The 22,182-nt window shown below is 54.0% G+C and overlaps 2 protein-coding genes across 3 annotated transcripts; one reads left to right on the plus strand and one right to left on the minus strand.

Moving 5' to 3' along the window:
• Positions 1-105: 105 nt before the first annotated feature.
• Fgf22 (fibroblast growth factor 22) lies at positions 106-2,795 on the minus strand. The gene is given in 3 exon segments (NM_130751.2): positions 106-1,094; positions 1,175-1,278; positions 2,599-2,795. Coding segments are annotated over 3 exon segments (489 nt in total). The 5' UTR covers positions 2,786-2,795; the 3' UTR covers positions 106-896.
• A 9,177-nt stretch (positions 2,796-11,972) lies between these two features.
• On the plus strand, positions 11,973-22,179 carry Polrmt (RNA polymerase mitochondrial). 2 transcript variants are annotated; one of them, NM_001106766.1, is given in 21 exon segments: positions 11,973-12,083; positions 12,692-12,790; positions 14,411-14,955; positions 15,807-15,937; positions 16,011-16,197; positions 17,011-17,160; positions 17,294-17,458; positions 17,542-17,712; positions 17,927-18,148; positions 18,389-19,177; positions 19,505-19,627; positions 19,792-19,914; positions 20,033-20,212; positions 20,391-20,477; positions 20,566-20,679; positions 20,794-20,846; positions 20,940-21,038; positions 21,513-21,585; positions 21,685-21,776; positions 21,864-21,934; positions 22,020-22,179. In NM_001106766.1, coding segments are annotated over 21 exon segments (3,612 nt in total). In that variant the 5' UTR covers positions 11,973-11,995; the 3' UTR covers positions 22,070-22,179.
• Positions 22,180-22,182: the final 3 nt, after the last annotated feature.

Consider the following 22,182-nt stretch of genomic DNA (forward strand, 5'->3'; position numbering starts at 1 on the left):
CACCACAGGTGCTACGCAGGCTGCCGTCCCTGCCATGGACCAGAGCATCCGTCTGAAGGCTCTTAGCACGATGTGTGGGTCCTGCCACTGACAAGCAACTGCACATCAAGGCTCCAAACGTTTATTGTTGGCCACCTGACACTGGCCTCCTCGGACTGTGATATGTACCCTCAGGCCGGTCCCTCCCAGTGACTCCAGACAAGTTGGGCATTGAACACAGTGTTCAGAGGCCCCATGTCAATCTGGCATGGTGGTGCATGTCTTTAATTCCAGTACTCAGGAGGCAGAGATGGGCATCTCTTTCCAGGACAGCCTAGCCTGCATAGTGAATTTCAGGACAGCAGGGTGATGTAGAGACCTTGTCTCAAAAAAAAAACCCAAACCGTTTTTTTATGTGTATGGGTGCAGGGTACGTGCACATGAGTGCAGGTGCCTGCAGAGAACAGAAAAGGGAGTCAGATCCTCTGGGGTGGGAGATACTGGTGGTTATGAGTAGTCTGACGTGGGGGACCTAAACCCAGGCCCCTTGGAAGAGCAAGAAGTGCTCTTGACTCCAGTACCCTACTCTGGCCACATGGGCTAATATGTCTGTGTTCCCACTGACCTGGGCCCTGCCCTCCGCACGTGTCCACCCTCCCTGGTTCTCCTTGTTTTTACTTTCCAAGCCTCTCACCTCCAAACTAGATGGATGGAAACTGCCAGTTCTGTGTATCCCCAAATGTTGGCCTCACCTGCAGGGACCCTGCCAGGTCTCCATGCCTGACAGCCAACAGGTACCCAACCTGTGACAAAGACGTGTGTGGGCCCAGGGTCTCTAGCCTGGCCCTTTGCTACTCAACTCCAGATCTTCCCGGCCCTGTGTGTCACCCACGCCTCCTGAACTGTCGCCAGGCCCTTCAAGATGAGACCAGTACTGGTAGGAAGTGTGTGGACAGTTGGTGCCGACGCGTCCGTCTGCCTTGCCTGGGAATGCCCTGGCTGTCCAGTGCCAAGAACATGGGTCGGCCGTGGTGCCTCCAACGTCGTGAGGCGTATGTGTTGTAGCCGTTCTCCTCGATGCGCTCCCGGAACCTACAGTCCACAGAGTAGACCCGCTGCAGGGCGGGTGCGTGAGACTGGCTATCTGTGCCGTCGGCCATTACCACCCAGTAGCTGCCCACTGCCAGTCACTCACCGACCCATAGAGGCGGCCCCTGCGATTCATGGCCACATAGAAGCCTGAGTACACAGCTTTGATCACCACAGTGCCCACACGGACAGAACGGATCTCAACAATACCTGAGTGGAGACAGAAGATGGTCAGGTAGCAGTTCTCATCACCACTGTGTCTCCAACCCCAGCTGGTGTGGACCCTGGAGACCAGGACTCTGCGACAAACATGGAGCTTTCCTGGATGAAGAGGAGTCTGTCTACAACCACCAGAAACTAAGGAACAGGCTGGCCAGCAAAGACCTGGGGAGCTAGGCTATGCTTAAGCACCGGTGTTTCCTTAGCTTCTGCTTGGAAAACCAACTGTATGCCCTCTGCTTTGTGGCACCTACACAACCCTGGGGGCAGGGTGCCAACTCTACCTACTTCCAGGAGGGAGACAGGCCCAGGATTGGAAGAGCTAGCCGTGGACCTCATCTGTTCACTGGTCCGTGACCATCCCTGGCAAGCCCTAGCTGGCTCGGAGTCTCAGCTTTCCTTCAGGAAGGAATCAGGGAAGGCTGAATCCCACCACAGGCTCTAGGCCCAGACCCTCTTTGGAAGGGAGGCCTCACACTCAGGACAGCAGCCATTACCATTCTTCCACCAGTCCTCCCTGCTCCGAAAAGAGTACACTTGCTTCACCCCAGGGGAGACCCATGTCAGTGCACCATCTTGGTTCACATTGCATGCTGTTGGCCAGCACCACACAGGAACGACCAAGTTAAGGAGGGAAGAGCTCTGTCCACACAGAGCCTGTCACCTGTCACCCCATCCCTATCTAGGTGGGATCCAAATCTCAGACACACTGAAGGGCCAGGTCACTCAGCTGGGCCTCTTCCAAAGCCTGGGGCCACCCCGCCTGGCTGTGCTACCATGGATGGACCTGCCCAGCCAGTCCCCTGTCATAGCCCTCGTCCTGTGTGGCCTAATGAGGGCCTTGGAACCCAGATGAAAGCCACTGGGATGGGCAGTGCCTTGTCACCTGCCCAGGGCTGAGCTCAAACCCTCCCAGGAACTCTGCCAGAGTTTACCACCAGGGAAGCTGGCTGTGGCCTCCCCATCACCCCCAGCTTCCTCCCCAGGTGGCCTTTCCTTTTGCCACATATATGCCACAAGCACTTATGGAAGGCCCTCTGTATGCAGAGTAGGGCTCTGTCCAGACCTCACTCCTTCCGGCCTCTTAGCAGGACTTTGAGATCAGGGCATCCCCTCTTACCTCATTTGCCAAATAGGGATGTCTGGGAACAGAGGGAATCCCAATTCAGGCAGGCCACAAGCCCAGAAGCAGGAATCCCCCTTCCTCAGTCTGCCACTGACCCCACCCAGAAGGCACCCCCCCCCACCCCCGGGTTTGCTTAGGAGCCTTCGGGATGTGTGCCCATCCCTCCCTGCTGCCCCAGCACTCACTGTCCTGGCCGTGTCGCCAACGCGTCCCCTGCACCCGACCACCAGGATCCACACGCAGGAAAAAGTGGGTGGAGGAGAAGAGGCGGCGCCAGCGCACGTCGCCCTCCAGATGTGGGTACCCGCCCGGGGCTCCCGGTGCCCGCGCCAGCAGCAGCCAGGCCAGGCCCAGCCAGAGGCGGCGGCGCATCCCGACCTGTGCCCGGCGGCGCGCGGTGTTCCAGCTGCACGGTCGGGGGCGGGGCTATGGCTGCTGCCGTCCAATGGGCGCATGGGGGCGGAGCCTCGACTCCACAAGCTGGGTCTGTCAGCTCCTGTTTGTCCCTAGGCCATCGGCTGTCAAGGAGTGGGGGTGGAGGGTGTACATGTACGGGGTGGGGGTTGGGGGGGTGAAGGGGGTAGGGGGTGGAGAGAGACACAAACTAGAGATGGAAGAACGAGATTACAGAGGAATAGAGATTGAAGACAAAGCCCAGAGATAGAGACCAGAGACACCAGAGCAAGAAGACAGAATAAACAGACAAGGAATAGAGGTGAAAGAAAAACAGGTCAGAGATAGACTGAAAACAGAAAGACAGAAAAAAGGGAAAACAAACAGACAAAAGACAAAGATAGGAGACAGAGATGTACAGAGACACAGCTAAGAGATGGACAGGTGGCAATGAAGTACGCTAGATTTCAGAAGATGTCAATTGTAGTGACAATTTGGGAATTTTGGTTTCTTTTAAAAACACAGAAATATTACAAGAGTGTGTTTTTGTTTTTATCCCAGGTGTGGGATGAGGGGCTGCTTCAGACTGTCCGCAGCAGCTGACTATGATTTGCCTCGTGCTCTAACAGAGGCGTGGTTTTGCCAGCTGCAGGTAGTTCCTGAGATTATATGATATTTGAAATTCTGGGAAGCTTTTAGAGGCTGTATAAATGTTAGAGGCCAGCCAGGTGGTGATGGTGGCGCACACTTTTAATCCCAGCACTTGGGAAGCAGAGGCAGGCAGATCTCTGTGAGTTCGAAGTCTGGTCTACAGAGCAAACCCTAGGACAGCCAGGGCTACACAGAGAAACCCTGTCTTGAAAAAGCAGCTAAACAAACAAATAAATGCTAGCGTCTGAGTAGGTTGACCGTTGGTTGTTAGTTGTTCCAGGAGGTTGTTTGCAGTTTATTAGTTGTGGTCAGAGAAGAAACAAGAGCAAAGAAATTAGATTCAAGGACCGCTATCTATCTCCTCCCCTATCTTTCTTCCTCTCCTATCTAGTGATGGGGGTTGGGGGGGTGAGACTGGGGTCGGGGGATAAAGGGTAGAGAAAAAAGAACCTACAAAGTATCAAAGATGGGCTACAGTTGGTGCCTCAACATGGTGCTTCAAAGTTAAGGATAAAATGGGAAATTTGATTTCAGCTGCCCACAGAGGAAACGGCAGGGGATGAAGGAATGTTTTGGTTTTTTTTTCCCCCAAGACACCAGAAAAAGTGTATTGGTGCTGGGATATCTGCTCCCAGAGGGGATTTTCCGTTTTGTTTTGTTTTCTTTTCTTTTCTTTTCTTTTTTTTCGGAGCTGGGGACCGAACCCAGGGCCTTGCGCTTGCTAGGCTCTACCACTGAGCTAAATCCCCAACCCTTTGTTTTTGTTTTTGTTTTCCTTTTATTCTTAAAAAAAAAGGGGGAGGGTCAGGAGAACAGCTAAGCAGTTGGGAAAATTGCAGGTGGAAATGGCGGGGCCTGAGAAACAGCAGCTACAACATGGCTGAAATGGAATAACAGAAGGGGTCACTCTACTCTTCTGAAAGGGTTGCAGAGTTCGGGGTGCAGCTGGAGAGGTTGAGGGTGGAGATGGCAGCACTTGGGAATCAAGGAGCACCAGAGAGAGAACAAGGCTCCGTCTGGGTGACTGGGAGAGCAGGCAGGTGTTTCCGCAGGTGAAAAGGGGGAAACAACTTCACCAGGAGAAGGTCCGGTCAGAGAGGAGCTGGAAAAGCAGGAAGACAGGCTGATGGGAGAGTTAGGGAAGGGGTGGCCTGGGGTTAGGAGACCACCATCAGCTTTTCCAGTGCTCATACAGCGCATGCCTGCTAATGGTGGGAACACAGTTATGATGAGATGGGATGGCGTCCTACAGAAACGATACACCTAAGGCCTTTTAAAGAGGCTATGGTTTCATGTGGGATGCATTTGCCTTACGTGAAACAAATTCTAAATAACTGGGCTACTCAAAGTAGAATTAATCCCCTAAACTGGAAGAGATTGGGAACAGCTGTACTAGAGGCCAGTCTGAAGTTGCAGTGGTCACCATGGTGGAGGGAAAAAGTTGTGAATACTGAAAAGGAAATAGAGTAAGGGGAATGAATACAGTAAAATGCAGTTGCTAGATGAAGGGTGGTGCAGTTGCTAGGTGAAGGGTGGTGGTGCAGTTGCTAGGTGAAGGGTGGTGGTGCAGTTGCTAGGTGAAGGGTGGTGGTGCAGTTGCTAGGTGAAGGGTGGTGGTGCAGTTGCTAGGTGAAGGGTGGTGGTGCAGTTGCTAGGTGAAGGGTGGTGGTGCAGTTGCTACGTGAAGGGTGGTGGTGCAGTTGCTACGTGAAGGGTGGTGGTGCAGTTGCTACGTGAAGGGTGGTGCTCTGACAAACAGCAGCAGATTCAGTGTAGTGATGCTGCTGTAGAACAATGTCGCTGAGGTTCTGTAAGAGCTTGGGGAAAAGTATGCCTCACTCACAAAGATTATACAAGGCTCTGCAGAAGCCTTCGCTGATTTTTTACAAAGATTCGTCTCAACTATGAACAACGCTAAATCAGACCCTGACTCAAGGCAGGTGTTGATAGAGACCATGGCTCATGAAGATACGAACAGGGAATGTAAAAGCTATTAAACCATTAAAGGCTCCATCGGCACCTATAGACGGTGGATAAGGAATCCCAACCCAACCAGCGCTGGTTCTAACACACACCATGCTAATATCAAACTATAGCTAGAGGTCTCCAATATCAAAGTGCTCAGTGCTTCAGTTGCAGAAAATAAAGTCATTTGCAAAGAGACTGTGACAAGGGTGCTAAAGGCCTCAGATCTCAAAATGCCTAGTGCTTTAATTGTGGGGAAAATGATCGTTTGCAACAAAATTGTGAACAAGGCATCTCTGAGGACAATGGTTTTTCTAAATATAAACCAGAAAGAAAGCCTAGGCTTCCAGGGGTGCACAGGGAATGTGGCCAGGGTTGACATTGGAGCCATGAGTGTAGGTCCAAGAGAGAGATTCAAGGTCATTTCTGACCATCAGAAACAGCCCTGGGGGCCTAGCCTGAGACCCTGCAGCAAAAAGTACCAGCTGTGTCAGCCAAGGAGTGACACGCAGACTGACAAACGTTCACTTGGCATTGGAGATTTGATGCATGCCACACATAGCAGTGCAGCTCTCAGACAGCTACAGGCAAACGTCCTACTCTCTCCCCAGAAACTTGGTGTCACAGTCAACTGGCCAGCTGTGTGGAGCACGTGCAGGACAGTGTGACTTCTTCATCTTGGAGGCTCTGAGGCTGCCCCTGGGGAGGGAGCACAGAAGAATGGTCGAGGAAGGGTGGGCAGTGATTGGTTTGAGAACCTTTGGTTGGGCAGGAAGGACAGACCAGGTTATGGGGCATTGAGGACAAGAGGACAGAGTCCGGGCAGCAGAACTGGGACACTTCGTCCACCTCCTCCTCATTGCAGACACACCTATCCCCAGGAGACACCCACGACAGCCGTGGCCACCCATACCTGCCCAGCAGCCTGTGGCTCTGAGATTAGATGCAATGACCTTCAGACACAGTCTAGCACTGGGGCTGGGAAATGTTGGTTCTTAGTGTCACTCCCCTCCCCCTGGCCCCAGGTGACACCTTTAAATAGCATCAGGGTGAGGTTTGCTGACAAGTTTACCTTTTGGGGAGCCCTCTGGAAAGACAACTAGTCCTTCGAGATGCCTGGATTCCTTCCTGGTGGCTCAGTAGATCCTGTCTCTTCCTGTGCCTGGACGGGTCACAGTGGGGGTGGTGCCCAGGATGAGGAGGAGAAGCTTTCCCCGTGCCTGGGTCCATCTGGAGCTCACAGTGCACACACATAGCACAAGGCCCTGTGACTTTCTGGCCATCCGTCCTGCACACTTCCTCTGTAAGGAAGGTTGGCAAGGACCTGTCTGGAAGGGTCCTGAGGAAGTGGTCATGTTTCTGGAAAACAATGTGGCATACAGTACCCAGTGCACCCGGCCTCTTTTGTTCCGTGCTGGAACTCAAAGTTCCTCTCCTAGAATGAACTCCTTGCACCCCTGGACATTTTTGGATTCCCTGTAATACAGAGATGGCAGGACGCACACCTGGGAGGTGTCTGACTGGGTTTAATTTAATAACAGCTCATTGGAATATAATTTACATACCACATAAATCGCTCATTTATGTATAAACGCAGTTATTAGTGCATAAACATTGGGCAACCCTCGTCTGTCAAACTCAGGAATGTTCCATCATCCCAAAGAGAGCTCTGTCCCCATGAGCGTCTTACCTTAGCGTCTTACCAGCTCCCAGTATTCTCCAGTCCACTTGATGTCTCTGAATTCTCCTGCTCAAGGCATTTCCTGTCATAGAGAGACCCACTGGATGTCTTTTGGGAGCTGGTTCTCTCACTGAGCACCATGTCCTTAAGGGCATATGTGGGAGTCTCACTTCTGTTCCTGGCTGAGTAATATTCCAAGGTGGGGATAGCCCACACTATGTGCCTGTCATTCAGGTGTGTGGAAACTGGACTGTCTCTACTTTCTGGGTGCTGTGACTATTTTAAGTTTTGGTGTGGATATGGGTTTTAATTTCTTCTGGGCACATACATTGGAGGGGGGATCGCTGGGTCACGGGTCATGTGGTGACTGTGTTCAGTACTTCTGCTTCAGCCTCCTGAATGCTGGGATGGCGGGTGTGCAACTCCACAGCAGTCTGCTCTTTTCTTTCCTGAGAGGTTTCTTTGTGTAGTTCTGGCTGTCCTGGAACTCACTCTGTAGACCAGGCTGGCCTCAAACTCAGAGATCTGCCAGCCTCTGCCTCCTGAGTGCTGAGATTAAAGGTGTGTGCTACCAAGCCCGGATCTTTCTTATTTAGTTTTGTTTTGAGCTCAAAGGTAGATGTCAGAAGGTCACCTGGTGGACCTGAGGATCAAACTCAGGTCTTGAGGCTCAGTGACAAGCACCTTTGGTTGCTGAACCATCTTGCTGGCTGGCCCATCTTTTTGGATTTTTTTTTTTTTTTTTTTGAGATAAGGCAAGGTCTCACTCTATAGACTAGCTCAGGCTGGTTTTGAACTCAGCATCCTGTGGACTGGACTGGCATGACAGGCGTGAACTGACACTACTCTTGGCAAGAAACGAGTTGGGACCTTCCTTGACGGATACTGAGAATTGTACCCAGGCCTTTTCCTCATGCTAGACTCTGCCCGGGAACCGTGTCCCCAGCTGCCTCACTGTGGTGGAGCCTGTATTGACACAGGGCCTCGATAAGCTGTAGAGGTTGTTCTTATATCTTCCATCCTCCTGATGTCTGAGGCCACAAGCATGGACCAGGCCAGGCTTCAAAATCTTTGTCTCATAAGGAAACCTGACTTCACCTTCAGAACAGTAGTAACTCCTCTCTCCATCAACATGGTGACTATAGTGGAAAGGGACTGGGACAACCTATCACTGGTGGTAAATCACAGCTGGGGAGCTAAGGTAAACACAAGGGGCTGTGGCTGCGACTCAGGGGTGGAGCTCCTGCCTAGACTCCCTCAGTGAGGGGCTGGGGGCGTGGCCAGGGGAAACATCCTTTTTTTTTTTTTCCTCGGAGCTGGGGACCGAACCCAGGGCCTTGCGCTTGCTAGGCAAGCGCTCTACCACTGAGCTAAATCCCCAACCCCCAGGGGAAACATCCTTATCTAGGATCTTTAGACTGAGACTCAGCAAAAGTTTAGAAACTCTTGATGTGGAAAGTAAAATCCAGTAAATCACAGAAGAACTTGAATAATATGGACAGGGCAAGAACTTGAGTCCCTGATTCTTCAGGCCCACTGAGATGTGAGCTGTCTGTGTCTTGGAGTTATCGGTCCTGCTGCTTCAGGGGGACTAGGAAAGTGACCCTAAGAGGAAGCCAGGATTGAGGTCACTCTGCCTCGGGTACCCTGGGGAATGATCTGAGCTGGTTACAGAGGGCACTGCCCGGTCTGAAATTATTCCCCGTCAGTGACATCAGCAAGGCCCCGCCTGCTTGGGCAGCTTGTCTATGTAATGGAGGGTCACGGTCTGGTCCTCAGCTTGAATGCCAGCGGCAGCTTGAGTTTAATCAGAGGAAGTCCCATGAGTTCTGCCCTGGAGGCTTCTCCAGAGGATGGCAACTTGTCTCATGCCTCAGGGCCTTTGCACTGGCTGGCATTCTACCTGCCTCTGTCCCTGTTGTCACACTAGACCTTCACATAACAGCTGGGTGGAATCCCGGGGACTGTCCTCCCTGAGCCCCACGTGGGCACGATCTGGCTGTCCACACCTAAGCAGATCACGTGACATCACGTCTCTAGGTAGCTCCCTCTTCTGGCTCTGATATGGTCTGCCTGTCCTGTGGAGGCCGGAACGGATCCAAAGCGCAGCTTAGATTTCCCACTGAAGTTTTAGGAGACACGGACTTTCCCACACACCTTTCGAACATGCCCTGTGCATTTGGCCACTTGCTGGAGCTCTTAATCTTCACAGTTGCATTGTAAAGACTGATGGCAGGAATTGCTTGCTCTCCCTCTTCCCCTCTCTCCCTCTCCCCCTCCCTGCCTCCCTGTCTCCCCATCCCCATCCCCCTTCCTCTTCCTTCTCCCTCTCTTCCTCTCCATCTCTCTCTCCCTCTCTCTCTCTCTCTCTCTCTCTCTCTCTCTCTCTCTCTTTTCTCTTTTTTTTTTTTTTTTTCCTTCGGAGCTGGGGACTGAACCCAGGGCCTTGCAATTGCTAGACCCAGGGCCTTGCGCTTGCTAGCATCTCTCTCTCTCTCTTTTTTTTTTTTTTTTTTTTTTTTTCCGGGGCTGGGGACCGAACCCAGGACCTTGTGCTTCCTAGGTAAGTGCTCTACCACTGAGCCAAATCCCCAACCCCGCATCTCTCTCTTAATAATGTATTTATTTTTATTTTATCTGCATAGGTAGTTTGTCTGCATATATGTTTGTGTGAAGGTGTTGGCCCTCCTAGAACTAGAGGTACAGTTCTGGCTGCTGTGTGTGTCCTGGGAATTGAATGGGTCCTCTGGAATAGCAGCTAGTGCTTTAAACCAATTAATTAGCCATCTCTCCAGCTCCAAAGAGACTTTAGATATTTATTTAGTTACTTATTTTTGTTTTTCTCCCTGGCTGTCCTGAAGTTTTCTCTGTAGACCTGACTGGCCTTGAACTCACAGATCTATCACAGCACCTCCCAAATGCTGCAGTTAAAGGTGTGTGCCACCCAACTCTGAGTTTGTGTGTCTGTCTGTCTATCTGTCTGTCTGACTGACTACCTGATTGAGATAAGGTTTTATGTATTTTATGTGCTTGAACTTTAGTCCTCCTGCCTTCACCTCCAGAGGGCCAGGGTTATCAATCCACAGCTCTCACTGATGAGTTCTGGACAGTAGAAACCCTACTACTCAGAAAATAAGCCATTTTTGGTGGCCCAGGTCCTGTCATCTCAGGAGGGTACTGTCTGGGTTACAGAGTTAGCCTGGAACATTTAGTGAGACTCTGTCTGAAATATAAAATGCTGGGTCATGATAGTTCATACCTGTCATCCCAGCAACTCCTGAGTTAAGAGGCAGGAGGATCAGGAATTCACTGTCATCTTTGGCTTCATAAGAATTTCAAAACTGGGGTTGGGAATTTAGCTCAATGGTAGAGCACTTGCCTAGCAAGCTCAAGGCCCTGGGTTCGGTCCTCAGCTCCGGGGGTGGGGGTGGGGAGTTTGAAACAAGGGCTGGAGAGATTGCTCAGTGGTTAGAGCTGTCATGTTACTTGATTCAGAGGTTCTGAGTTCAAATCCCAGCAACCACACAACTATCTGTAATGAGATCTGATGCCCTCTTCTGGTGTGTCTGAAGGTAGCGACAGTGTACTTATATATAATAAATACATCTTTAAAAATATATTTAAGGGGCTGGAGAGATAGCTCAGTGGTTAAGAGCACTGACTGCTCTTCCAGAGGTCCTGAGTTCAAATCCCAGCAACCACATGGTGGCTCACAACCATCTATAATGGGATCCAAATCCCTCTTCTGGTGTGTCTGAGGACAGCTACAGTGTACTTATATATAATAAATAAGTAAATAATGATAAAAATATATATTTAAAAAAAGAAGTTTGAAACCAACATACATGAGACATCCCCTGCTGGGGAGAGGGAAGGAAGCATGTGGTAGGGGGTGTGATTGGGCATGGTGAGGCGTGGTTGTAGCTCAGTGGAAGGAGGGCTTGTGTAGCACCAGATAAATCAGGCATGGTAGTGTAGGCAGGTCCCTTATCCCAACACTGGGAAGGAGGAGACAGGAAGGCCAGGATTTCAAGATTAGTTCTCACACATGTACATTGGAAGTCAACCTGAGCTACATGGCCTCCTTGAATTAATGAATGGATGAATGGATGGGTGGATGGAAGGAATATGGAAGTGGTACTATTTACACATCTTTTCCATCTAAGGACCCGGATTCCATTTGCACAAACACATACATTATACATACATACATACATACATACATATATATATATATATATATATATAGAGAGAGAGAGAGAGAGAGAGAGAGAGAGAGAGAGAGAGAGAGGAGAGAGAGAGAGAGAGAGAGAGAGAGAGAGAGAGAGAGAAGAAGAAGAAGAAGGAGGAGGAGGAGGAGGAGAAGGAGGAGGAGGAGGAGGAAATGAAATAGGGTACGGACCGGGCTTGGTGGCACACTCCTATAATCCCAGCACTGGGTGGCAGAGCAGGAGGATATCTGTTCAGTTCGCGGGCATCCTGTTCTAGGGAATTCCAGGACAATCATGGTTACATAGAGATACTTTGTGCCAAAAAATGTGCACATAATACATACATATATACACATATGTATGTATATATACACATGTGTATAAATTATTCATATATAATATATTGTACATATATATGAACAAATAAAATAAATCAGAAACCAGTCAATCAAAGAACAAAAAAAATTATAAAAGCCAGAGGGAACCTGGATATGAAAAGAACGAATCAGAGGAGTATTTCTGCGCATACTCTCTTGCCGCCGCTGCCCGCTTCCTCTTGGGAGTTGTAGTTCTCCTTAGGCTCCTCTCAGGGGGCAAACCCTGTGCGCTCTTCCGGCAGTCGCAGAACTACAACTCCCAGCAGGCGGCGCGTACGCGTGCGCACTGCGGGCAGCAGGCGGCATGTCGGCGCTCCGGTGGACCCGAGGCGCAGCGGGGCTTGGTCGGGTTCTGCGCTCCCCTGGGCCCCACCGCCCGGCTTCGGAGGAAGGTAAAGGAGTGTCAGACCAAGACTGTAATCTTCCTTGGGATCCCGGTCACCTCCAACCTTTGTTCTTTGACCTATGGAGGAGTTTCTGGGAACCCACTTAGCTGGGTATTAGTTGAGGGCACTTTGACTTTTGACTCTTGCTTGCTTTTGCAGCCCTCTGACCCACTGTTGGGGACTTAGGGACTTTGACATTGACCTTTGGCTACTTTTAGCTAGTTCTTCATGCTGAATCCTGCACCTCGACTCGTGTAGCTTTGCCCTGCTCTGCCCTTGAACTTGGACTTTTTCTGGGTCTTGATTTATTGGGGGAGTGGGGTGTCAATTTTTTGAGCCATGGTGTTTCCATGTGGCACATGCTGGATGCTGAGTTTGAACTCATGCCCTACTGCTTCAACCTGCTGAGTTCCGGGATCACAGGCCTATACTACCATGCTTGGCTGTCCTTGCTTTTAGATGTGGTTTCTTTCTGGGCATGAGGTAAGTTTGAGGCAGGACCTCACACTAGCTTAACCTGGAACTCCCTTTGTAGCCCAGGCTGGGGTCCAGCTGGAGACCCTCCTGCTTGATACGGTGGTTTCTGTGTTCTTATTCTTCATGTCTCTTTCCAGGGCCTCTCAGTGGCCTCGGCAGCTCAAGAAGGAGGTCTGCTGCCAGTCCCCGTGAGCAAGCTGTCCAGAGGGAGTGGGGCCATGCTGAACTGCTGGAAGGTAAGTTGGCGTCCGAAGCACTTCTACACAGTGAGGCCTGGAGGCAGTGGGCTCTGTGCTGTACCTGGCCTCTACAAGGCAGTCTATAAAGTGTGATCCAGAGGCCACTGAACAGGCAGTGTTGTCTGACTCTCCTGTCTGTGGTCTGGTGGGTTCTGGGAACTGCTGTAATTCCATTCCCCAACTTCCAGATTCCCACCTGGGGCTTCCACTTCCAGGAAGACAGTTGAGCCCCAAATTACAGCTGAACCTGAGATGCATTGTTGGAATGGCCTGTGCTGAGGTAGAATAGTCTCCGGTTTTAGTCCTGGAGAGTCAAGGTGCAGTTGCAATCCAGCCAGCCTGCCTGCCTGTCTGTCTGTCTGTCCTTCCTCCCTTATTCCCTTCTACTTCTATTTCTTGTTTTCTTTTCTTTTCTTTCTTGGTTTTTTGAGACAGGGTTTCTCTGTGTAGATGGTCTTGGCTGCTTTGTAGACCAGGGTGGCCTTGAACTCAGGTCTGCCTGCCTCTGTCCCTGGAGTGCTGGGATTAAAGGCATATATGACCACTGACTTTGGAACCCAATTTTAAGTGTTATGCCACCAAGTCTAGTGGACAGGATGTCCCAGGGCACCATCCACGTTTCCCCCCTGATCCTATGTCACGTCTGCATGGCAGCGGCAGAGGGTAGAGACGCTTAGAGAGATAAAGGCAGAGAAGTGAAGAACCGTGGGGTCCTCTCTGCCCCCAGCAGCAACAGATTCCTGACTCACGCTCCAGGGTGTCTTAAGCTGGAGTCTGTCATTTGGACAGAAAAGGGTTCTACTGACTTAGTGCATGGAGCGTGTTCCCTCTGATGGGGGCTTCTTTCTGTCACAAACAGAAGATGGTGGTTTGTGGACCCTGGAGCTCACAGCAGTCAGCAGTTCTGCAGGGCCTTTGCACCCTCTTGTCTCTTGGGTCCTTTCAGGAAGGAGTCAGTGTCCCTGCCTGCCACCTGTTTACTTAGCAGGTGGCCTCACACAGATGTGCCCTCTGCCTCTGATGTACTCTGAGTGCCACGAGATGTTCACAGAGGCAGGATCTTCCCCAGAACTCTCATCCTCTTACTTCTACCCCATTCCTCCCAACTTTCATTTTGTACACATATGAGCCAGGTCCCTGCTTCACATTAACCTCGGGCTGTGAGCCAGGGACTGGAGTTCTGGGAGGGGAAGATGCAGAGCCGGTCCTGGGGACACCTGAGTTGTAGCCTCGTGGATCAGCCCTCGTTTGTGCCCTCGTCACTCACTGTGGCTGTTTGCATGCCATGATCCTGGCCCGTCTTTGGCCTTTGTATGTGCGAGCTCGGTTACTTCTGAAAGCTATGTGGCAGGGGCCGCCTTGTATAGTGCCACTGATTGCTTTCTGGTACTTAGGGCACTGAGCCAGGTATGTTTGCCGTGTCTCTACCAAGCCGTATCAAGTATGTGCCTGTATCAAACAGCAGGTTACTGTATATTGGCGGGAGGTGATGAGAGGGTTGGCAGGCGGCGCCAAGGGCACGATGGCGGCCAGGAGAAGGCGTTTGGGATCCCCGGGGGCAGGCCCGGAGCACCCTGAGCTGCTTGAGCGGTCCATATCCTTCTTTGCTCTCTGCAGTGCTGGAGGCCCGGGTGCGGCAGCTCCGGGCGGAGGGCGCTCCTGAGATGAGGGTGAAGAAGGTACAGGTGGACCAGCCTCCGCAGGGCCGCAGCAGCCGCTGGGCACAGAAGCTGGAGGCCGAGAAAAAGGTGAAGCAGAGGCACCAGGCGAAAGCTGACCTGCAGAAGCAACCACTGGAGTCCCGGACCCTTCACACGGAGCCCCGGATCCGGAGCAAGAAGCTGGCTGGCTACCTGCACCAGAGCAAGAAGGGGGCGCCCAAGAGCTCAGAGGAAGAGCAGCTGGCCAGGGTCCTGCAGGCCGTCCTGGCGAAGCTCGGCTCCCGTGAGGCAGGGACCCCGGCCAGGACGAAAGCCAAGGCGGTAGAGACGCACATCCTGTTCCTCCAGCAGAAGCTTCGGACTTTCTTCGAGTGCTGCGTGTGCACTGGCCAGCTGCCCCTTGCCCACCACATGCTGGTCACTCACCACAACAACCAAGACAAGCAGCAAGTGCTCACGCTGGACATGTATAACATGGTGCTGCTCGGCTGGGCCCGCAAGGTGAGGCCCAGCTCGCGTTCCGCTTCCCACTGAGTGAATTCTTGTGGGTTTTCAGATAGAAAATACGCTTTCCATAAAAACAAAACAAACCAATCAAAAGATCTAGGGACGGTGGCGCACGCCTTCCAACCCAGCACTCGGGAGGCAGAGGCAGGTGGATCTCTGTGACTTGGAGGCCAGCCTGGTCAACACGTTAAAACCCTGCTACCCCCTAAAGTTAAGGAAGAGATTGGGAGGGCCTGAGTGTAGTTGTAGGCAGGACTTCTGAGTCTCCTGAGCAGGGGCTGTCCCTGCTGTCACAGTGGCTGCCAAACCTTGTGGGACACAGTCCATGTTCCGGGTTGGGGAGCTTGCTTTTTTCCTGTGTATCCCTTTGGTGGAAACTTGGGGTGATGTGAGAGGTATGTGTCCTCGTTTCTTCCCTAGCATCTTCGCAGGGTAGGGGAATGTCAGTCTAGGAGTTCAAAGTAAAAAACAAAACATAATGAAAAAGAGGAAAGAACAGAACGGCAGACAGGAGGCAGGTCTGTGAGTTCAAGGCCAGCCTGACCTACTCAGTGAGTTTCAGGCCAGCCAGGACCAAACAGTGAGACACTGTCTCAACAAACAAACAAAAAACAACAACAACAAAAAACTAAGCCAGCTATAAAACACACAGGTCCTGGAGCTGTGGCTTGGTGGTAGGGCACATGTCTGGCCAGCAGTCCCCAGTGACACTGTTCCTCAGAGTGATACCCTGTTGTCCCACCTATGCCTGTTCCCCTCCCAAGTCACTGATGTGTTTAGGGAACACATTGGAGGGGGTCCAGGTGTTGTTCCTGACCCTCACCCACACCCCACCTCGTCCCCAGGGCTCCTTCAGAGAGCTGGTGTATGTGTTCATCATGCTGACGGACGCTGGCCTCTCCCCAGACCTGCACTCCTATGCAGCCGCACTCCAGTGCATGGGACGCAGGGACCAGGACGCCCACACCATCCAGAGGTGGGTCAGGGATGTGCTGGGGGGCCCTGCCCTCCCTCCCCCCGAGTGCTAAGTTTACGCTGTACTGCCTCAGGTGTCTGAAGCAGATGGCGGAAGAAGGCTTCCAGCCCCAGCTGCTCTTCACCAACCTGGTCCTGGAAGAGGAGGACCGGGCCGCGCTCCTGAGAGCAGTGGTCAAGGGTGAGCCTGCCTTCTGCCCACCGCCACAGGCCTCGAACCTGGTCAGCACACCTGTGCTGCTCAAGGACTTCTATAGCAAGGTGAGTCCCAGGCAGGAAGCCATGACAGCCCGTTTCATTCCCTTCTTGCATCAGGAAGGCTGAACTGCAGGCACAAGGTAGGTTGGTCCCCTCACAGGTGAGTGTTGGGATAGAATCGTGGCTCGAGGCCAGACAGACCACCCAGGCCAGTGCAGTTCCACATGAGAGAGGTTTATTGTGGGGGGAGGGGCAACAGGGGCGACAGAGGCGAAGGAGGAAGAGAGAGAAGGGGCGAAGGTCAGGAGGGTCTGCCTTTTCTTTACACTGTAACCTGACGGCTCACAGGTAAAGGTGGGAGGTAAACCAGATGGATGCTGGGAATGTATGGCCATTGCCATGGCAACAGATGCCAGGTGGGTCCCTGTTGCCTGGGGATGACATCACTGTCATCCCTGGGTTTGGAGGCAAATCTGCAACCAACCACAAAGCTGGTTCTTGATACCAGCAACGAGCGCCCACAAATTCACTTCCTCTGGCTTCTCCTGTTCTGGCATTTCCTGTCAGGAACCCTAGGCCCTGTGGCCCTTTGCGCCTGGCTAACTGATTATAGTGTCCTCAGGGTCTCACGCTGTGCTGTATGTTGGAGGCTCACTCCTGTTCATGGCTCAGTAGTATTCCAGTGTGTAGGAGCGGCCTCCCGTGTATCTATCACCTGTTCAAGGGCATCGGGCCCTTTGTACTGTCTGTCAGCAGTCAGGTGTCTGTGTCTCTAGACCTCAGCTCTTAGTGCTCTGGGTTTTGACTTGGAGTGTTCACATGTTTGGCAGGGGGCTTCTTGACAGGGTGTGGTGGTCTGTCTTCTGTGCCCAGCAGGAGGGCCCAGTGTCCTACCCAAAGCTGCACCTGCCCCTGGACACCCTGCAGGACCTTTTCTACCAGCAGCTGCATGTGGAGCTGAGCTCCAGTGTCTCTGTCCAGTCAGTGGAGGAGGCCCCAGTAATGACCAAGGAGGTCATTGAGGCGGTAAGAGGCTCATCCTGAGGCCGCCGCCCCTGTCCTAGCCAGTAGGGGTTGGAGCTGTGGCCCCAGTTGGAGCCCTGGGAGGTCTTGGCAGGGGGGCTTTGAGCTCAGGGTGGTGACAGCTCCTCTCCTACAGCGGAAGACCCTGAAGGCACTGCGCTCGAAGTGGGAGGTAGAGCTGCTGCGTGTGCTGCGGGAGACCAAGGCCAAGATGGGCAGCCAGGCCTACGAAGGCCAGCCCACCCTCTACCCGTTCCTGTGCCTGCTCAGCGAAGGGGAGTTTGTGAGCATTCTGATGCAGGTGGGCCGGGTCTGGAGGCTCCTGGGCACAGGGCTGTGGGCTGTGTTCAGGCTGTCACAGCTCGGGCTCCTCTTGCACCCCAGGCTCTGCAGGTACTGCCTGCACAGGGTGAGCCCCTTTTCCAGTTGGCTCAAAACCTGGGCCTTCAGGTGTTTAATCGGCATTTGGTGAAGCAGAAGCAGGTCACCAACCATGTGCAGAAGCTGGGGCAGCAATACTCACAGTACCTCCGGCTGCTGGCTTCCGACACCCAGGTAACTTGGGGTGGCCTTCCTGCTGACCTGGGTAGCTCCTTGGAGGCATCCGCTTCCTGTTCACTTCATCCCACTCGCTACAGGCTCTACCCACGTCCCTCCGCACAGCGCTCCTCGGGCACCCCCGCCCCACGTACATCAGTGCGTCTGAGCCTCAGTTCTCTCTGGAAACCGTGGGCAGCCCCTCAGCTCTCCTGACCAGCTCTCCTTACAGGTGGCACCCTGCCTTCCTCGGGAGTACTGGGACTCGCTGGGCTCGCTGGAGACCCCTGCACAACAGCCCTGGTCGGTGCCAGTGCTGCTACAGCTCGGCAAGCAGCTGGCCGAGTTGCTGGTGCAGGCAGTGCAGATGCCGCGCAGTCTGGCGGCCCGGCACGGTGCTCAGAACTTCATCCCAGTGCTTTACCATGTCTATTCCTTCCGCAGCTACCGCCAGGTGAGGCTCCACAGGGCCGGGGCCTGGGTGGGCCCCTCTGCTAAGGAGGACTGGTGTGCCGTTCTGTGGGTCTCTGAGCACGCTGGGCAGCGCTGTTCTGCCGCACCCGTTCGTTTTGGGATGTTCGTAAAGAGCATGAGGGGTTCATTAGTCTAGGGCTCTGTTCTCCCTGCCTGGTCACAGAGAGGCGCTGGCCCGCAGTCTCTTGTGCATGCCTTTTGTGTCCGCTTTCTCTCCCAGGTGGGCATCCTCAAGCCTCACCCTGCCTTCACGCACCTGCTGGAGACGGCCGCAGAGCCCACGCTGACCTTCGAGACCACGGAAGTGCCAATGCTGTGCCCGCCACTGCCCTGGACTTCGCTGCACTCTGGTGCCTACCTGCTGAGTTCCACCAAAATAATGCGTGCCACGGAGGGTACCACGCAACACCAGCGTCTACTGGAGCGCTGCCCTCCCGCCCAGCTGCACGGTGCCCTGGATGCGCTCACGCAGCTGGGGAACTGTGCCTGGCGTGTCAATGGGCGCCTGCTGGACTTGGTGCTGCAGATCTTTAGGGACAAGGGCTGTATGCGCTTGGGCGTGCCTCCCCCGCGTTCCGAAGCACCACGGCCAGCCAAGCATCAGCTACCACCCGGCTCCACACCAGTGCACAAGTCTGAGCTGCGGAAGGAGCTGGCGCGCTGCCTCAAGGCGGCTCGAGAGATGCACAGTCTGCGCAGCGAGGCTCTGTATCGCCTGTCGTTGGCACAGCACCTGCGCGACCGCGTCTTCTGGTTGCCACACAACATGGACTTCCGAGGCCGCACTTACCCGTGCCCGCCGCACTTCAACCACCTCGGCAGTGACCTAGCGCGTGCACTGTTGGAGTTCGCTGAGGGCCGGCCACTGGGGCCACGTGGTCTGGACTGGCTCAAGATACACCTGATCAACCTGACCGGCCTCAGGAAGCGCGACTCGCTGCGCATGCGCCTAGCCTTCGCAGACGAGGTCATGGGGGAGATCTTGGACTCTGCAGACAACCCTTTGACGGTAAGGAGTCACAAGCTCCCCTGGCTGGCAGCCCAGATCTCTGCCTCCTGTCTTTCTCTTCCCTGCCAGCCTGTTGTTCACTCGGGCTTGGGCCACCTCCCTCATACGCTTTCAACCCCTTACCATAGCTGTCTGTATCCTTCCTTCCCAGCGTGTACTCTCTCAGTGCCACTAGTGGCTCCCTAGCCCAGTGGCAGCTGCCAGCTGTCACCTGAGCCACCCTCTTCATCCCCCTACATCATGTATGCTTGCCTAGTGTCCCTATATCCCCGTGTCACCTGAGCTGCTCGTGCTGACTCTGAGCCCCATGGGTCCTACCCTCCAAAGGGCCAGAAGTGGTGGATGAAAGCTGACGAACCCTGGCAGACGCTGGCTTGCTGCATGGAGGTGGCACAAGCGGTCCGGTCCCCAGACCCCACTGCCTACGTTTCCCACCTGCCGGTTCACCAGGTGGGCACGCAAGTGGATCGCCCATGGGGGCTGAGCCCGAGTGCTTTATGAGGGAGGCTGGGCCTGGGTCTCCTTGCACCAGGTGGTGGGGTGAGTTCCTGGGGTGACCTATGTGTCAGTGTTGGGTCGGTTAGCCTCAGCGCATGGGCACCCCTTGTGGCCAGGATGGTTCCTGCAATGGCTTACAGCATTACGCCGCACTGGGCCGAGATAGTGTGGGTGCCGCCTCAGTCAACCTAACGCCTTCCGACCTGCCCCAAGATGTGTACAGGGAGGTGGCAACACAGGTGGGTGCCAGGGAACCCTTGTCCCCACTCGGGGGTTGCTTTTCTACAAGTGCCTAGGTGGGGTCCCTAAGGGGAGGGGAGGTGACGGACGGCTTCCCTGCCCCCCAATGCCATCCAGGTGGAGGAGCTCCGCCAGCAGGACGCTAAGGAGGGTCTCCAGGTGGCTCAGGCGCTGGAGGGCTTCGTCAGCCGCAAGGTGGTGAAGCAGACGGTGATGACGGTGGTGTACGGGGTCACGCGCTACGGTGGGCGCCTGCAGATAGAGAAGCGCCTGCGTGAACTCAGCGACTTCCCCCAGGTGTGCAGCCTGCCTGTTCCTCACCCGAGTGTGTGACTCCCTTCAGCACAGGGGCCCTGGGCCTGGTTCTTTGTCACCGCTCTCATCCTCTAAAGCCTGGGTTCTGGCTATGGGGCAAGGAGAGGGGCAACCTTCTGGCCCTGCCCCTCTGGTCATATCTACCGCCATGTCCCCACAGGAGTTTGTCTGGGAAGCCTCACACTACCTCGTGCGCCAGGTCTTCAAAAGTCTACAGGAGATGTTTTCCAGCACCCGGGCCATTCAGGTGCGCACCTGCCAACCCTCTCCTGTCTGGGGGGGCCCCTCCACCCCACGGTTCGCCCACCCAACCTGGTGTCCTGTCACACCCACAGCGCTGGCTGACCGAGAGTGCCAACCTCATCTCTCACGCGGGCTGGCCTGTGGAGTGGGTCACGCCCCTGGGCATCCCCATCATACAGCCCTATCACCGGGAGTCCAAGATCCAGGTACGTGGGAAACGCCCTCCTCCCCTCCCTCATCTCCCCTTCCCTGCCCCCTCCTCTCCTCCCTCACCCCCCCTCCCTGCCCACTGGACTTACTTCCCCCACCCTGGTCTGCAGGTGAAAGGGGGCCTTCAGAGCATCACCTTCACCAGCTCAGTGGATGACAGCCAGTGAGTCCTGGACTGTGGGGAGGGCAGAACGGAGTGGTGGGCAGGAAGGACTCTGGGCTAAGGGGTACCAGCCTAGAACTTCTGGGTCTACAGGAAGCCCAACACTCTGAAGCAGAAAAATGGCTTCCCACCCAACTTCATCCACTCCCTGGATTCCTCCCACATGATGCTGACTGCCCTACACTGCTACAGGTGGGTCCCAGAATGCGGTGGGGACCCAGAGGGGCAGGCACGCACTTGCTACAGGCGAACCCTGAGGTACACAAAGGGTCTAGGCCCTGTGGGCACTCAGTCTGGTATTTAGCTGCCTGGGGCGTCCCAGCCTTGTGCCTTCTGGGGACATGCACAAGGTAGGTCAAGTCTGTTGGGTGGACACTTCCCCTGAGGGGCAGGGCAGGATGGAGGTGCTGCTGGAAAGTGACACAGACCTGCCAACGACCTGAGCTGGGATTCAGCAGAGGCTTCCCTTTGCTCCCAGACGGCAGCCGTTTGAGGGAATGTAAGCTATTTTCTTGAACACCTACTGCTTAGAGCAATGGGGAACCAAAGGTGTCCAGGGAACTGTGACACAGTGCACAGTGGTGGGGCAGACAGACAGGGTGTCAGAATGAGGTGCAGGGCGGTAGCTGGACAAGCAGCCACCTCACTTGGGATCTCCCTGCCCAGGAAGGGCCTGACTTTCGTCTCTGTGCACGACTGCTTCTGGACGCATGCCGCTGACATCCCCATGATGAACGAGGTGTGTCCTGTCCCCGCCCCCAGTGCCCCACAGGTAGAAGCTAGGGCCTTGATCCCAGGAGTTTGTACCATGGCTGACTCAGAGCCTGCAACCCCTCAGGTATGCCGCGAACAGTTTGTGCGCCTGCACAGCGAACCCATTCTGGAAGACCTGGCTAAGTTCCTGGAGAAGCGTTTCTGCTCGGTCTCCAAGTGAGCAACCCTTCTTCTTGTGGCCTGGTTCCCTGCCTGCCACCAGCTGTCCCACTGATGTCTACTCTAACCTGTTTGCATCACTAGGTCCCTAAAGCCCTCGGAGCTCGCCCTGATCACCAAGCTGCAGGAGACACTACGATCCTTGCCAGAGACAGGCAAGTCTTTTAAAGGGAGCATGCGCATTGGCCCTTGAGAATGAATCGGTGGCCCAAGCCTAGCTCTACACTTTTGGCTTCACAGGTACCTTCGATCTGGGACAGGTGATAAGATCCACCTACTTCTTCAGCTGACCCACGCCGTGCTATTCCTAAACCTGTGCATAATGTAAATAAATGAAAGTCTATGTCTACCTATGCCAGCCGCCACTTTCTGGCTACACACAAACCCACCAAAGCAATGACAC

This window comes from Rattus norvegicus, chromosome 7 (genome assembly GCF_021556685.1).
Source record: "Rattus norvegicus strain SHRSP/BbbUtx chromosome 7, alternate assembly SHRSP_T2T, whole genome shotgun sequence".
Classification (NCBI taxonomy): Eukaryota; Metazoa; Chordata; class Mammalia; order Rodentia; family Muridae; genus Rattus; species Rattus norvegicus.

Coding starts and splice junctions, on each gene's coding strand:
- Polrmt (XM_087556194.1), top strand. CDS start 11,996: ATGTCGGCGCTCCGGTGGACCCGAGGCGCAGCGGGGCTTGGTCGGGTT. Junction 18,149..18,388: donor CCTTCCGCAGCTACCGCCAG/GTGAGGCTCCAC, acceptor TTTCTCTCCCAG/GTGGGCATCCTCAAGCCTCA. Junction 19,178..19,504: donor CTGCAGACAACCCTTTGACG/GTAAGGAGTCAC, acceptor TACCCTCCAAAG/GGCCAGAAGTGGTGGATGAA.